A 16,424-nucleotide genomic window follows, 5' to 3' on the forward strand; every position below is an offset into this window, starting at 1 on the left:
TCGCTGGAACCTAAGCCAAGCACGGAGAGCTGGGGTTCAAGCTTCCTCATGGCGGGGCCTTATTTCCGGAGACTTGATGAACTGGTTAGAATACAGTTTTAGCTGTGTTGTGGAACACTGTCCGCTGGTCATTAACATGGCTGTTGCCCTTTCGAAACCAGAACATCTGTGATTATTCAGATGAGACCTCATAAATTAAGGTTCCATTAATTAAAGAGTCGATTAATGGTCCCTTGTGAAGGGTTGGTAGGGCTCAGAAGGTTCTGTCTCTCTCTGAGGATATGTAATGGCAATGGTTTGCTGGGGCAGCGACCCTTCCGTTACCAATGTTCTAAGTAACCCCAGTTAAAGTCAGAGGTTCACAAAGCCGGACGGGTGGAGTCATGTATCTGGCCTGTCATCAGTGTCCTAATTAGGGTGGGTATTGCTCGTTTTTATGATAATTGTTCACATGTTCGTAGGTAAAGTTAATGAGGTGAGCTGCCATAACAAACAAAATGTCAGAGATTTAAATAAAAGAAAGGTTAGCTATTCTCGCATAACAGTGCAGTAGGCTCTAGTGTCGGCGACCTGGGCTCTTCAGAGTATATTCCAGGTTCATGATGTGGTTAACTTCTGGTTCCAGATTCCACCAACATGTCTTCGTTAGGAAAGAAGGTTATAGAGAATATACTCCCTGCTGAGCGGTGGTGAAACACGCCGAGGCAGACGGATCTCTGAAATCGAGGCCAATTTTCTTACAAAATGGAGACCAACACAAGTAGTTTCTGCTACAGGCCCGTCTCACCGAAGGAATCTCTGTCATAAAAGCAAAACCTAAAAAAACGAATCCAAAGAGCAAAAAACGGTGGTGAAAGTCGTAGCGAGAGAAGGAAGGGCAAGGGAAGTCGAGTTTCCTAACTAGGAAACTGGGTTTAGCCTCTGGCGCCAGTGCAGTAGGTAGTCCTTGGCCTTTATGATCCTACTGCAGAGCTTGCTGCTCTCTGCGGTCCGCAAACCTGTCTTTCTTGCTCTCCCCAAGCAGCAGCTGCCTGACTTCGTGACCCTTTCAAACTGATTCCTCAGGGCAGGCAAAGTAATTGAGCGCCCGTCCCAATACAGAGGTGTTTACAGGTGAGATTTGCTTTAAAATACCCAGCAAGAAATTAAAAGGGGCATGGATGCACCCGATTGGCTAGCGGTGGGTCTGTGGCCGCCCAGTGTGGGTTCTAAGCCAGCTTTTTCAGCGCGGGGAGCCGCGGTCGTGGGAGCACCGTGGTCAGCTCCCCCCGGGTCCTAACGCGCGCCCGCTCTCCGCTGGCCGGGTCTGGAGCCTCTCCGCCGGGGATCCGCTCCCACCGCGACCCACTCATCCGGGGGCGGAGCTTAGGACCCGAGGCTCCTGATTGGCCGTATCCCGGACGCTCCCCTTCCCCGCCCCTTGACGGGGGGTGAGAGGTCAGCGGCCGGCCGGTGTGCAGGGTCGACAATGGCGGGGCTGTGGGTCGGGACGGTGGCGGCCGGGCGACATTGGCGACGGCCCCCGCAGCAACTGCTGTGGACGTTAAAGGTGAGCAATGCCGGGCTTGCCTGCAACGGCCTGGCTGCCCCGGGTTCCCAGGCGGCACCCGCGGTGCATCCCGGCTGCTCCAGGCCGCATATCCCGAGCCGGCTGTGCTCACACTCCGTCCTGGCACGGGCATCCCTGGGAGAAGGCTCGCGCCCCAGGGCTCTAGCCTGAGCTCTTCCGGGCGGGCACGGGCCTTCCAATGGAGAGAAACCCTCTGCGGGTGCTGGGGTCCCAGCGCCTGGCGGAGCTGGCTTCTCCCAGCTTTCCAGACAGCTTGTAAGAGTTCTACAGTTCACGTGCTCCTTTGCTGACTTTGCAGCGACTTTGAAGGATTGCTGTGTGAATATGGATTGCTATGTGAATAGTTAAAAGACTGCGAGTTTATACAAAGGTTTGAAAGAAAAAGAAAATTGTGCTAAGTCAGGATTGTTAAGAGTCCACAAGTGTGAGCCGAAAGCCTGTTTAAACTGTATGGCACCACTATATACTGCGTGGGAAACGCACCTTCTGCATTTATTTCTCTTCCTTGGCAGTGCTTACTTAGCCTGGTTAGAAACATACTTCACTTCACCGCCAGTCACCCTGGGTGTCATGGTAACATTTTGGCCCACAGATTGGAGTTTGTGTGAGCCTCCTTTCTCCTTACTCATGGAATATGTTGTCACTTGCCGCACTGACTTACTTAAGTTTTAAAGTGGATTTACTGTTCCTTGAGCAAAGGGTGAAAACCCTTTGAGAGCTGTTGTTGTGTGCCTGTTAAGCTTCCCTGTCTTTTCTGATGTATATCGTTCAGTCAGTTGCGAAGTGTTGTGCGTCTGTAATCACGTCATTGGAAAGGCTGCGGTAGGATTGGGAGTTCACCACCACGCTAGGTTACGTAGAAGAAACCTGTGTCAAATCCTTCTCTACCTCCCCGGGGCGGTATAAAATCTCTATAATGTTTGGTTTATGGTTATTTTGAAATTTGAGTTGGAAGGCCCTTCAGAGATGATCTGCCTCATATTTTTTGTTGTTTGTTTTTGTTTTTGATTTAGATGGAAGTCTCTCTGTACAGCCCTGGCTGTTCTGTAATGCTCTGTGTACACCAGACTGACCTCAGACTCACAGAGATCCACCTTCCGTTCGCTTCTGGGTGCTGTGTGTACTTCCATAGCCAAGCTCATTTCTTTCTCTTTAAGGAAGTGGAAACAGGTCCATTAGGCATCGTAAGCTGAAGGATAGTTTCTGACGTATTAGCCTCAGAATGTTGGCTCTCACTGTTCCGTGTGTTGCCACACAGCTTTTGGTTTTGTTTTTTTTTTTAATTTTTATCATCCTGTAATCAATCTATTTTTGCTCTTGCAAAATCTCTGACACATTTATGAAATGGTTTGTAGTGGAAAGGTAGGGACTTTGGACTCATACTTTGAATACTTATTCTTTTGTGGGATTTGTTTTCTTGAGGCAGGGTCTCAGTTAGCCCAGGTTGGCCTCAGATTTGCTGTGTCGTGGGGGAGGCCTTGGTCTCCTGCTCCCACTCTCTAAGTGCTGGTCTTATAGGTGTGCACCACCACACCAGGTTTGGATACTGTATATTAGATGTATGCCTTTTCAGAGAGTTTTGTAAAACAGTCTTTATTGGGAGCTGGAGAGATGGCTCAGTGGTTAAGAGCATTGACTGCTCTTCCAGAGGACCTAAGTTCAACTCCCAGGACCCACATGGCAGCTCACAACTGTCTGTAACTCAATTTCCAGGGGATCCAACATCCTCGCATAGACATACATTCAGGCAAAACACAAATTCACTTAAAAATAAAAATAAATTACAAAAAATCTTTATTGACTGTCTCCTGTGTAGATGAGTACAGTTCCCAGTGTTTACAAATTTCTCTAGTAATGAGACAATAAAATCTTATTGAGAAGTTTTGGTGCTGAGAAAAAATAAAATAGACTGAGTTGACCAAGTCAAGGATATTTAGACTTCTGTACTGTAGACCACTATTCTGAATTGATTCATTCTCTCCTCATATTAGGCATATAATGCCACTTGTAGAGAAGATGGACTCAAGGCCCACAGAGTTACATGCCTTGCCCAGGAATCCAGCTCTCTGCCTGGTACATTTAGGTAGAGCTGCATCTTTGACCTAGATTCCAAGAAACAGTCAATACTATTAATAGTATTTCTTTGAGTATATTGTGCTATTTAAGTTAAACAACAGCTCCCTTTGTAAATAGAGATTTCAGCAAGAGTCAGTTAGGTGGCTTAGTGGTTAAGGGTGCTTGCTACAAAGCCCTGATGACCTTGGCTCATACTTGGAACTCACCTGAAGGTGGAAGGAGAGAACCAACTCCCCAAAGTTCTGCTCTCACCTCCATCATACACACACCTATAATAAAGCAATAATAAAAGAATTTTACAACTGGCCCTTGAGAGATGGCTCAGCCCTTCAAAGCATTTCCAGAGAACCCAGGTTTAATCCCCCAAATTCACATGGCAGCTCAAAACCATTTAGAGTTCTGGCCTTTGAAGGCACCAGACATGCATGTGACGCACAGACACGTGTGTAAATAAAACACTCATACACATAACATAAAAATAAAATGTTTAAAAAAGTATACAAGTTTGAAGGATGAGGTGGTCTTTTTTCTAGGAAAAGGAAAACAACAGTGTTGTGAGAGCCTGTGTCCAGAGGGAAGTCCACAGTGCTGGGGTGCACTGAAGAGGGGCATAACCTAGGGGGTGCTGGGGTGCACTGAGGGAGCGGCAGAGCCTAGGGGGTGCTGGGGTCCACTGAGGTAGTGGCAGAGCCTAGGGGGTGCTGGGGTGCACTGAGGGAGTGGCAGAGCCTAGGGGGTGCTGGGGTCCACTGAGGGAGTGGCAGAGCCTAGGGGGTGCTGGGGTCCACTGAGGGAGTGGCAGAGCCTAGGGGGTGCTGGGGTGCACTGAGAGAGGGGCATAACCTAGGGGGTGCTGGGGTCCACTGAGGCTAGCAGCAGACCCTAGGTGGTGCTGGGGAGGAATCAGACCATATGAACTTGTTAACCAAGTTATGTTTGGGATTTCTTAGGGTAGGGTTAATCCCGTAGTGTTGCAAGATAGATGGAAGGACTGTGATATTTTAGATTCAGGCTAACAGAGGAAAGAGGCTTCATTACTTGATACCAGGTGCTATCTGTGTGTGTATGTGCATATGTGTGTTCATATATGTGGAGACCAGAGGTCACTGTTAGGTGTCTTCCTCAATCACTATCCATCCCCCACCCTTTTATTTTTGAGACAGGATTTCCTACTGAATCTGGAGCTCTTTGGTTCAGTTAGACTGGCTAGTCACAAACCCTGAGGACTTTTGCTTCTGCGCTCTCAGAGCTGGGGATACAGGTGTATAGGCTTTTTAGGGTACCAGACTTCGGTCTCGCATGGCAAGCTCTTTCCTGACTGAGTCGTCTCCCTAGCTCGCTCTCTCCCTCTTTCTTTTTTTTTAAATTTAAATTGCACTTATTTAGTGTGAGTGTGGGTGTGCATACCACAGTGTAGACAACTTTCAGGAGCCAGTTTTCTCCCTCAAGGACATCAGGCTATATGCAGCGAGCATCTTTACCCTCTGAGCCAGCGCACCTGCCCTTGTAACATGAGGGCCTGCTTGTTGGGGTTTCTGTCCTGCCCGGTTCCCACAGTTGTTAAGTCCCAAAGAATCACACAGAAGGTCTACATAAGTTATAAAACTGATTGGCACATTAGCTCAGGCTTCGTATTAGCTCTTATAACTTATATTAACCCATTATTCTTATCTGTGTTAGCCACATGGCTCAGTACCTTTTTCAGCAGGGCAGGTCACATCCTGCTTCTTCGGTGTCTGGACAGGACTGGGGGAAAGAGCTTGCTTCTTCCCAGAATACTCCTGTTCTCATTGTCCCACCTCTACTACCTGTCTGGTTTTCCCGCCTATACTTCCTGCCTGGCTACCGGCCAATCAGCGTTTATTTTAAACATGATTGACAGAATACAGACAATTTTCCCGTACCACTTGTCCCTTGTATTTTTACTGAAGGTGTGTACACTCTTTCATGAGTTTATCTGTACCAAGTGCATGCATGAGGTCTCAGGGGTCAGAGGGGATGCTGGAGCCCTGGGTACTGGAGTTAGTTGTCAGCTGCCATGTGGATGCTGGTGACAGAAAGAACCTGGATTCTCTATTAGAGCAATAAGTGCTCGTAACTACTAAGTCAAATCTTTAACCTCCCTGCTTTGAGATAGGATCTCCTATAGGCCAGGCTGGCCTTAACTCTCTATAGCTGAGGATGACCTTGAACCTCTGATGTTATTCTGCTTCTTGAATGCTGGAGTTAGTTTATATGCACGGATGGTTGACCCCAGCGCAGTATACATGCTAGGCGTGCACTCGACCAACGGGCTGTATCTTGGATGCACATGTGTTTGTTTTTAAATGAAGACAGAGTTTCTCTGTGTAGTCCTGGAACTTGCTCTGTAGACCAAGCTGGCCTCGAACTCAGAGATCTACCTGTCTCTGTCCCCGAGTGTTGTAATTAAAGGTGTGCACCCCACTGCCCATTTTTTTTGTTTTGTTTTTGCTTTTAATTTTATGTTCTTTTAGCATATCAGCTGAGGCTGCTTCTTGTGAATGTTGTCACCTAGCACAGTGTCATAGAAGGTGCCGAGTGTGGGGTGGAACAGTGCTGCCAGAACTCCTCTGACGTTCCCCAGGTGGGGGACTCCTCCCTGCCTTCTCTCCGTGCTCCTTTATGTAAACTTGAACTGTATCCCACCACTCCGCTTGAAACTTTTCAAGACTTTACCCCTCCCATCTGCCTTTCTACTCCTGTAAACCTTATGTAGGAAAGCAGAGAGCTTACTCTTGACTATCCTAGGAAGCCCCTACTCGGGTAAGCCTGGAGTCTTGATTTTGCTGCAGAAAAGTATTTTAGACTGAACCAGACTGAAACACAGTTGGAATTTATTAAAAGACATTTTTAACCTATAGATTTAAGTATGGGAATTGAGGAGGGGTGGGGGAGAGGGGGGGTGTAGAGGTATAGAGGTGTCCAGGTCTTCACAAGAACACAAGTGTGGGCTTTTAGAAGGGAATTTGCAATTAAGTGTCATTACAGCAATCATACCTTCTGCTTTTGTGGTTTCTGAAGTTGTATCTCAAAGAGTTGCTAAGGAACCTAAGTGAATTCTGGAATGGCATTTGGTCTTGTTTGAGATTTCCAGAAAATATCTGGGAAAGCAGTAAGGGCAAACTGGAAGGATATACAAGCATACAAGTGTAGGCCTTAAGTGTGGGTCATTTTTTTTTTTTTTAATTCTTGTAGGAGCATGGGTGTGGGATATTTACTGGTGCATGAGCAATTTACCAGTGACTACAGTACTGAAGAAAAACCTTCTCTGTCTCCCTGTATCATTCAGGGTTTTGTAGAGAAACGGAACTGATAGAATCTGTCTGTCTGTGATATAGAGATGAATACTTTGTATGGGTCTTGGTTTATTTAAGGTCAATTTTGTTTTAATGTATATTTCTGCCCTTGATTAAGGTATTGTGTTTGTGCAGTTCGTTTTAAAATGTAATGTATAATTGAGAAATACAGGTCAATAGATAATCATCTCTAATAGTCAAGCTTGTAATTATGTTAGTTTTTCTAGCTATATAGAGATATGTTTCAGATGCGTAGGTATTCTTCAGACCTTTCAAAAACTCACAGAATATGTTATTTAAAATGTTAGAACTTAGGACTTTCCATGACAATGAGGCACATCTGCTCCTGGCAGCACCAATCTACTTCAAGAGGATGATGGGTATCAAAGAGGCCCCTAATGGAGTTGGTTAGCCATTTTGCCAAGAAACCACTCTTGCCTGGACTGCTTTATGTTATGCTGTATGAACTGGACATGCAGGACCCACAGAGAAATGACTGCTGAACTTGCCTAAAGTGACAGTCCTTCAGGGTTCCTGCTTCATGAAAGAGTCTGCCAGACATTCTGTAGGACACACAAAAAAGTGACTGACAAACTACCAATACAAGTGGAACTGTCTTTGTAATTTCCTGCTTCATGAAAAAGTCTTATGGATACTATGGGCCTTACAGGCTGAAGATGGATGCCCCAACATTACAGAAGAACTTTGGGTGACTGTCCAGGCAGCATGATGTCTGTCAATTCTGGAGATTTGGAAGTTGCTTACAATGCATGTCCTGTTAACTTAGATAATATTATATCCTTCTGGAGTCTTTGATGGAGTTAAAGAATATATAGTTATGATTTTTCTTAGTTATGATAAAAGATAAAGTAGATATATAAATATCGTAACTATAATTCTTGCTTGATAACTGTTGTATGTAGTCTTGCTATGTTAAAGTTAAAACCTTTTTATTTAGACAGAAAAGGGGAGATGATGTAGGAAGTTCTTCTGTATATGTGTTACTTTTATTGGTTAATGAATAAAGAAACTTCAGGGCAGAATAATACTGGCCAGGAAAACTAAGCCGAATGCTGGGAGAAAGTAGGCATAGTCAGGGAGATCCCATGTAGCCCCTGCAGGAGACAAACAGTAGACACCAGATAGAACCTTGTCATTAGACCACAACCATGTGGCAATATATGTTGCGGGAGCTCCTTCCACTCCTCCAGCCAATAGCCGCTGAGAGACCATGCCCCAGGGTTGTGGGTTCGAGCCCCACGTTGGGCGCCATTCTGTAGTAGGAGCTGTGGGCTGCGTTCCTACCGCCCGGCTCCTGGCCACCTGGCTAGCTTATGCCCCGAAATAATAACACACAAACTGTATTCATTTACACACTGTTTGGCCCATTAGCTCTAGCCTCTTACTGGCTCTCATATCTTGCTTTAACCCATTTCTATTTATGTGTGTAGCACCCCAAGGTGCGCTTACCGGGAAGATTCTAGCCTACGTCCATCCTGGTTTGGAGGTTCATCACGTCTGCCCCAGAGAGGAGAGGAAATGGCATCTGAGCTCACTTCCTCTTCCTCACAGCATTCTGTTCTGTTTACTCCACCCACCTATGTTCTAACCTATCAGGGCCAAGCAGTTTATTAATTAACCAATGACCTTCCTCCATCAAATATACAGATTAATAAAAACGGATTAATTTAAGATATAAGAGCTAGCTAGCAATATGCCCAAGTGATTGGCCAACAGTGTTTTAATTAATACAGTCTGTGTGATTATTTCAGGTCTGGTCAGCCAGGAATAAACCAGCAGCTTCCACCTACCTGTCTGTTTTTCTACCTACCTACCCACGTAAAGGGGATTTATTAGGATGGCTTAAAGTCTGTGGTCCAGATAGTTCAATAATGGCTGTCTATCAAGAAGGTCCAAGAATCCAATAGTTCAGTCCATGAGGGTGGATGGCTCATCTGGTCATCAGTATATACCAGAATCCCAAAGAAGTAGGCTGTAATGTGAAGGAATGGACTTGCTTGAGAGATCTAGACCAATCAGGGAAAGAGAGAGAGAGAGAGCTTCCTTTTCTATGACTTTTTTATAGACTGGCCCACATTAAAGGTACCCATCCCACTTGGGTTTTAGTTAATTCAATTACACTCCTCTAGTAACCTTCACCAGCCAATAGCTTCTCCTGGGGGCGGATGGGGGAGTGAGGTCTTCAGTGTCTCTCTTTTCGGGGACGTTGACTGCTAGATCTTGTGCAGGTAATTGTAGCTGCTATGACTTCATGATTGCCGTGGTGACACCATTTGTACAAGACAGGGTTTCACATGCTGTTCTTCATTTTCCAGCTCTTACAGTCTTTCTCCTGCCTCTCTAGTGATGCTTTCTGAGTCTTTGAAGGGTTTGTAGAGATGTCCCATTCAGGACTGAGCACTCAGCAATCACTTGCTCTTACCACTGACCAGTTATGAACCTCTGCAGTAACTGCAGCCCTTGAAATCCAGCTTCTCTGAGGCTGAGTGGCTTTAGTCTATGGATGTGGACATAAACATCAAGAAGGCAGTTTGAAAGAGTTCCCATTTTTTAATTAAAATTATTATTTTATTTGATATGTATTGATGTTTTGCCTGTGTGTATGTCTGTGCACCATGTGTGTGCCTTATGACTATAAAGGTCAGAAAGGACATTGGATCCTCTGGAATTAGAGTTACAGGTGATTGTGGACTGCCATGTAGATACTTGGGAATTGAGTCCTGGGTCCTCCGGAAGAGCTCTGAGCTTTCCAGACCAACAAGATGTCCACTTAGAAAAACAACAGTATTAGGTCCCCTCAGGGCCTATAACGTTCCCTGCTTTGTTATCATTCTCTCTATAAAAGGTGTATTATGTCTATGTGGGAAACCTTCACAGAAAATGTGGTTAATTGTGCTGGAATTATTGATTCTCGGCTGACAAGAGGTTTCAACCAGATTCCTAAGTTAGGAGCTACTGTTCCCATGTCCACATCATTTGTGCTGTATTTCCATCCTGTCTCATATTGACTTCATGTTTAGTTTTTACTTACTTGTTTTGTAAATCAATTTTTAAAACACGTTATGTTTAAATACATTTTTTTTGTACGTTCAGTGGCTAGAGGTGTTAGTTTTATGGTGATTGCAATGGTTTATTGAGCTTTTATATGCCTTAAGTGGTTTTCACTCCCTCTCTCATTCTGAGGCAAGTCTCTTGAAGACTAAGCTCCAACTCTCTTTGTAGCTAAGTTTGCCCTCGGACTTCTTCTCCCCTTGCCTCCCCTTCTAGAGTGCTGGGATGACTAGTATGTCCACCACTTCTTGTTTTATGTGGTATTGGGTAACTAACCCAGTGGCTTGTGGTTGCTGGGCTAGCACTCCACCTGTGGTACATACCCAGCCCTTCATGTATTGTCTTAACCATGGAGCAGCTTGGTCAGAAATCCCGGCTTTACACGAGGAAACTGAGCTCGAGCAGTTAAGTAAATTAAGGACATAGTTGACTGGAGTAAACTCTGAACCTTGGACAGTGTGAGTCCAGAGCTTTGCTTTTCGAATAATAACTTGTTTGTCATCTGAATGAGTCTCATTGTATGATATGGTCACAGTTTGAAAACGTAGCCTGTGCTTTTAAAATGCACGGTTCACTTGTAAAGGGAGACGGATCTCAGTGAGTTCAAGAACATCCTTGTCTACAAAGCGAGTTCCAAGACTGTTACACAGAGAAACCCTGTCTCAAAAAACAAAACGAAACAAGACTTAAAATAGCTGGTGCTTTAGGATTGGCCAAAGGTTAATCTTTCTAATGTTTTGGTGAATTTCTGAGAGAATTCACTTTGGAAAAACATCTAAGCATATTTCAGAAGGTAATTTCTAGTGTAATAAAATATTGATGGCATTTGTACATTTATTTATTTTTTCATTTCTTTTATTGAGACAGGGTTTCTCTGTGTAGCCTTGGCTACACTGGAATTCACTCAGTAGACCAGGCTGACCTTGAACTCAGAGACCCCCCCCCCTCTGCCTCCTGAGTCCTAGGATTAAAGGTATGAGCCACCAAGCCCTGTAGGCTGGTCATTGTATATTTAAACTTCTACTTTTTGGCTACTGTTTGGTTCTTAAGTTCAAAACAGAAAAAACATGGCAATAGCCCTGTTCTAACTAAAAACATGGCGATAGCCCTGTTCTAACTAAAAACATGGCGATAGCCCTGTTCTAACTAAAAACATGGCGATAGCCCTGTTCTAACTAAAAACATGGCGATCCCTGTTCTAACTAAAAACATGGCGATAGCCCTGTTCTAACTAAAAACATGGCGATAGCCCTGCTCTAACTAAAAACATGGCGATCCCTGTTCTAACTAAAAACATGGCGATAGCCCTGCTCTAACTAAAAACATGGCGATAGCCCTGTTCTAACTAAAAACATGGCGATAGCCCTGCTCTAACTAAAAACATGGCGATAGCCCTGCTCTAACTAAAAACATGGCGATAGCCCTGTTCTAACTAAAACATGGCGATCCCTGTTCTAACTAAAAACATGGCGATCCCTGTTCTAACTAAAAAGGGAAACTGGTGACATTTCTGATCAAGAGAAAGGAAGAACAATGGTTTTGGGTCCGGTTTATCTATGTATGTATTTTCGTTTTAAAATTTTATGTGTATGGGTGTTTTGCCCATATGTATGTGTGTACCATGTGTATGCAGATTTTATGTGTATGGGTGTTTTGCCCATATGTATGTGTGTGTACCATGTGTATGCAGTGCCTATGGAGGCCAGAAAAGCGCATCAGGTCCCCTGGAACTGAGGTTACAGAGAGTGAGCTGCCATGTGGGTGCTGGGGATGAAACCCCAGTCTCTGGAAGAACAGTTAGTGCCTTTAACCACTGAGCCATCTTCCCAGCCCTTTTGTTTTTGTGTATGTATGTATGTATGTATGTGTGTGTACGTGCGTGCGTTTGTGTGTGTGTTGGTAAGTGAACAGGGGACAAGGATGTGAATGGAAATTTTGGAAAGAAAACATGCTTAGACAGAATGCAGAGTTTCACGCCGGTATCAGTGGTTACAGGCTGACAAGGTGCAGTGTGTCAGTTAACTCCTCACCACCGATGAGTACCCAAGAGACAAAAAAGGAGAGCTGGTTTAGAGGTCTTAGTTCATGATTGTGTGGTTCTACTGCTCTGGGTCTCTAAGGTGAGGATGAGCATCACAGTGGGGAACATGAGCTGGGGCAGGGCAGTTATCTCATGATGGACAGGAGGCAGAGAGACAGGGAGCCTCAGACAAGGTAAAGCCCCCAGGAACTTCCCCTGGTGACCTTCCTTAGGTAGGCCCCATCTCTGGATATGACTACTGATGATGCCAATGACGGCTTCTCCACAAGTGCCATCAAATTACGAAGCCATCATTTGAGTCAGAGCTCTCATGATCCAATCCTTTTCTTTTCTTTTTTTTTTTTTTGAGAAATAGAAAGCTATTTTATTAACACGCTTTACATTTACAGTTAATTAGCTAATCAACATCAACATGCAAAAATAAGCGCTAGATACAAACCTCTACAATATGGTTTTGTGTGAATTACAATGGTTCATCTGTTTTGAAAACCCGTCAGTACTTACTTTAGCTCAACTATCAGTTTCTGTAATGAAAAGCATTTACACTCTAGGACTACGGAACCACCTGGCAAGGCCTCTGCAGAAACTCGGTCCAGTGGCTTTCCCGTGAATACATTCTCAAAGCAGGAGATAAGGCGGTGCTGGAGGTGAGATACTGAACCTGTACACAGACACAGCCCCAGACACCCTGGCCATGTAGGCGGAGCCTCCTCAAGTAGCAGCCCAGGCGTGTACGGTGCATGGTGCTTTGGCAGCAGCTAGACAGTGAAGTCAGAAAAGGCCTTGGCACCACATCACAAGTCACTGCAGCCAACCTGGTGTGGCCAACATCTTGCCCAGGCTGTGGCCAACAGGAGTTGGCAAAGGACCAGCCTGTTCCTCAAGCTCCCCTGAGTCCCATCACTAGCAAAAGGAAGGAAGGAAATGGAGAAACACAGGGAAATAACCGATGAACCAATTCCTACTTCTGAGATGCTCTGGATTTCCTTGGTGTTCAGGTCACACTGTAGAGAATGTTTCCTCTGAGAGGTGCAAGAACTTGCAGAGGCATCAGTCGACTTATGTTACAAAATCCTACCAATCAAACGCTGTTCTCAAGCACAGACTTATTAAATCTCACTTCCTCTTTTCCTAAGAGTATTTGTCGTTGCTCACTGATCTTTGGTCGCAAGAAACAAATGCCGAGGCAGGCTGGGGTCGGGGTTATGGGTCAGGGTAGGAGGGTATGGCTCCCACCCACCACAGCCTCTGGCCAAAAGCGTGCACGTGGCAACGCAAGGCCTACATGATGTATACTTTCTCAGCTTGGGAGAAGTGGAAGACTTCTTTGGTTCTTGGGCAAACAACTTTATCATCTTGACGGATAGAAAGCAGAGAATTGTAGCCATAGACATAGCCATTAGGCAGCATCATGGGTGGGTTGTTCTCATTCATCACGTCACCAGAGATCTTGCAGACCAGGCGGGAGTTGGCACAGTGAGCCATGGGCAGGGGCTGCGCCAATTTGTTCAGAGAGCGGCTGCACACAGGGCAGTCAGGGCTCTCGGAGCTGCCATCCTCCTTGTAGCACTGTGGTGTCTTTATTGCCGAGAGCCCAGCCTGCAGGGTGAGGGTGAAGACGGAGCTGTTTCCTAGCTGGTGCAGTCGGTAGTTGTCATATCGAAACTGCTGGATCAGCATCCGCCACCGGGCTGGGTCCAGAAGGTCCTTATATGGGGAGATGTGTGTATCTGGAGGGAAGGCCAACATGCCCATGACCTGGCGAACCTCATCCAGCTGGCTCCCTTCAGCCTGACTGAAGTGCTTTCTTGCATGTCTCACAGCATCCAGGCGTTTGTTCTGCCGAACAAGTTCAATGAACTCCTGAATCCTGAGGCTGAACTCCAGGCAGCTCTTCATCTTCCGGAGTCGGGACTTGTTATCATGGCACCAGGCAAGGCAGGTGGCTGTCTCACGCCTCTCCAAGGATTCTTCTACTTCTTTGGCTGTCAGGAACATCTCGATATTCACAAGGTCCTCGATGCCACTCTGGCGAGCCAATTTCACAGCTGTGTTGTAGTAGCCACAGCGCAGGAGATGCTCCACCATCATGCGGTCCATGCGCTTCCGTTTCCACATGCTGGCTGCTGCTGGCTGGTCACTGCTGTGCTCCTTGAGGTGCTCAATCCTACGTTTGCAGAGCTTGGCACTCTCATCCTCAGCTTGGATGGACTCTACTGCCTTCCTCTTGAGGACACTCAGCTTCTCCACCACACCATCCAGTAGGCTGACCACAGAGTCCACAGCTGGGCAACTACTCAAGGTCTTCTCAAGCTCAGCTACCACCATGGTGACGTGGCTGGTCTCCCGATCAATGTTTTTCTGGGCAGCTCGGAAGCGTTTATTCAGTGTCTCATAGGGCACCTACTGCTGAAGAGGAGCAGCAGGGCCTTGCTTCTGCCCTCCTGTGAAGACCAACTACACCAGAGCAGTCAGATGTCACAGGGACAATGACAGCAGATAACTTCCAGTGAATGCCAAGACGTCCGTGTGCAATACGTGATCGCTCACTTCACCCTAGTGGGAAACAAACGCTCCCTAGGGCTTACATCTTGAGGGTCGGGTACTCCTGCACCTTCAGGGTCATGGACAGCTGGGCCGCCGACTCCTGCACCGCCATCTTGGGCCGGCCAAGCCGATCCAATCCTTTTCAAGACCCACCTCTGAATGTTGCTATACTGGGTTCCAAGTCTTCAGTTTGTGACTCATTTTGGGCATGCTTTCAGAACCAATTCTTTTTTTTTTTTTTTTTTTTGGTTTTTTCGAGACAGGGTTTCTCTGTGGTTTTGGAGCCTGTCCTGGAACTAGCTCTTATAGACCAGGCTGGTCTCGAACTCACAGAGATCCATCCGCCTGCCTCTGTCTCCCGAGTGCTGGGATTAAAGGCGTGCGCCACCACCGCCCGGCTTCAGACCCAATTCTTAATACAAGGGAAGCACATTCAAGACCTAGTTCCTTCCATCCATCCATCCATCCATCCATCCATCTATTCATCCATCCGCCATCGTACCTGTCTTTGCACTTAAAGAATATTTAAGAATATTTGTGAAGCATCTTTTGAGACTCAGTCATTGTGATACACACTGATAAGAACAGGGAGAAATTGGGGTTGCAGATGTGCTTAGTGGTTGAGAACATTTGTTGCTCTTGCTACCCACACGGTAGCTCATAACACTCTGTAACTCCAGAGGGGATATAAAAATCTTTTGGCTTTTGTGGTCATTACTTGTATGTAGTGCACTTACATATATGCTTACACTCAAATAACCACAGAAAATAAGTCCTTAAAATATACAAAGACCAGGAAAAAGTAAAACAGTGCATCACGGGCACAGAGAGATCAGGATTAAAAATAAAGGTTGGTGAAAGAATTTGTTAAGTTCATTGGAAGGGACTTCACTGTTGAAGTCACCTTCTATAGTGTCAACAGTCAGTGGGCTTAGGCGTGGGTGCTTAGCTGCTCCAGCAGCATGATAAAGTGACATATACAAAATGACTCCTGCTTTGAAGATGTGGGAATAGTAGAAGCCTCATGCAGGCTTCACAAGGGGCTCCTCTTCCTTCCACAAGGATGTTTGTTAGTGGGCCTGATTCAGTGACCATTGCTGCTCCGCTTTAAGACAGGTTGTCTGCCTGACAGCATCTGCTTAACCTTACACTACCTTTGCTATTCATGCTTATAGCCAAGGAGAGGTGTTTCAAAATGTCTTATATAATCTTCCTTGTTGCACCTTTGGGAATTTCACCCTCGAGCACACTCTTCAATACATTGTTTACTTTGGTAAGCAAAAGACTATCACAATGATCTTCTCTTTGCACGTTGTTATTATATGAATAAATTTTCCAGTTATTAAGTTGGCAACTGTTACACTATTATGGTAAACATTGATGGACAACTTGATTGGATTAAGTCTGCACTTTATATCAATAGCTTCATCTGAAGGGGAATCTGTATAGGAAGTAATGATAATGTCGGTTCTGGGTAAATGTTTCCTAAAGAGAAAGGGAAGACATTGTGCACACATGGCATTTGAACATGGAGATAACCCGTGCTAAGCAATGAGGTTTGTGAGGGAGGCCACACAGTCATCTCCTCTCTCGCCCATGATTTAACAGTGAGAGTCCTGCTGGGCTTTTGGTAGGACAGGCTCATTACCTCAACTACTCAGGGAACTGAAGCAGGAGGATCACATTTCAGCCCAACCTGGGCAACTTAAGTAAAACATAAGAGAACTGGAGTGTGCAGTGGTAGGGTGCTTGCCTAGCACAGACGGGGTCCTGGGCTGCATCACCAGTTCCAAACAGACAA

General features: G+C 45.7%; 2 protein-coding genes across 2 annotated transcripts in view; one reads left to right on the forward strand and one right to left on the reverse strand.

The window, feature by feature from the left end:
* Window positions 1-1,400: 1,400 nt before the first annotated feature.
* The window catches only part of Pcca (propionyl-CoA carboxylase subunit alpha), a 273,582-nt gene continuing 258,558 nt past the window's right edge, over window positions 1,401-16,424 (forward strand). The window contains exon 1 of the mRNA XM_041674725.1: window positions 1,401-1,549. Coding sequence (XP_041530659.1) covers window positions 1,469-1,549 — 81 coding nt within the window. The 5' untranslated portion in view covers window positions 1,401-1,468. The remainder of the gene's footprint in view (window positions 1,550-16,424) is intronic.
* Window positions 12,399-14,742, reverse strand: LOC121462806 (E3 ubiquitin-protein transferase MAEA-like). Its single transcript, XM_041674738.1, has 2 exons — window positions 14,667-14,742; window positions 12,399-14,479 (listed from the first exon to the last, which is right to left on the reverse strand). Exons 1-2 carry the CDS (start codon window positions 14,733-14,735, stop codon window positions 13,358-13,360), a joined length of 1,191 nt encoding a protein of 396 aa, XP_041530672.1. The 5' UTR covers window positions 14,736-14,742; the 3' UTR covers window positions 12,399-13,357.

The sequence above is a fragment of the Microtus oregoni genome, unplaced genomic scaffold, assembly GCF_018167655.1.
Source record: "Microtus oregoni isolate MIOR12 unplaced genomic scaffold, Mior012 000001F_ref0000356, whole genome shotgun sequence".
In the NCBI taxonomy this organism is placed as follows: domain Eukaryota; kingdom Metazoa; phylum Chordata; class Mammalia; order Rodentia; family Cricetidae; genus Microtus; species Microtus oregoni.

Excerpts from the sequence above, each read along its gene's own strand:
- LOC121462806 (XM_041674738.1), bottom strand. The coding sequence starts at position 14,735 with ATGGCGGTGCAGGAGTCGGCGGCCCAGCTGTCCATGACCCTGAAGGTG. Across the intron at positions 14,480-14,666 it reads AGGAGTACCCGACCCTCAAG|GTGCCCTATGAGACACTGAA; the intron begins ATGTAAGCCCTA and ends CTTCAGCAGTAG.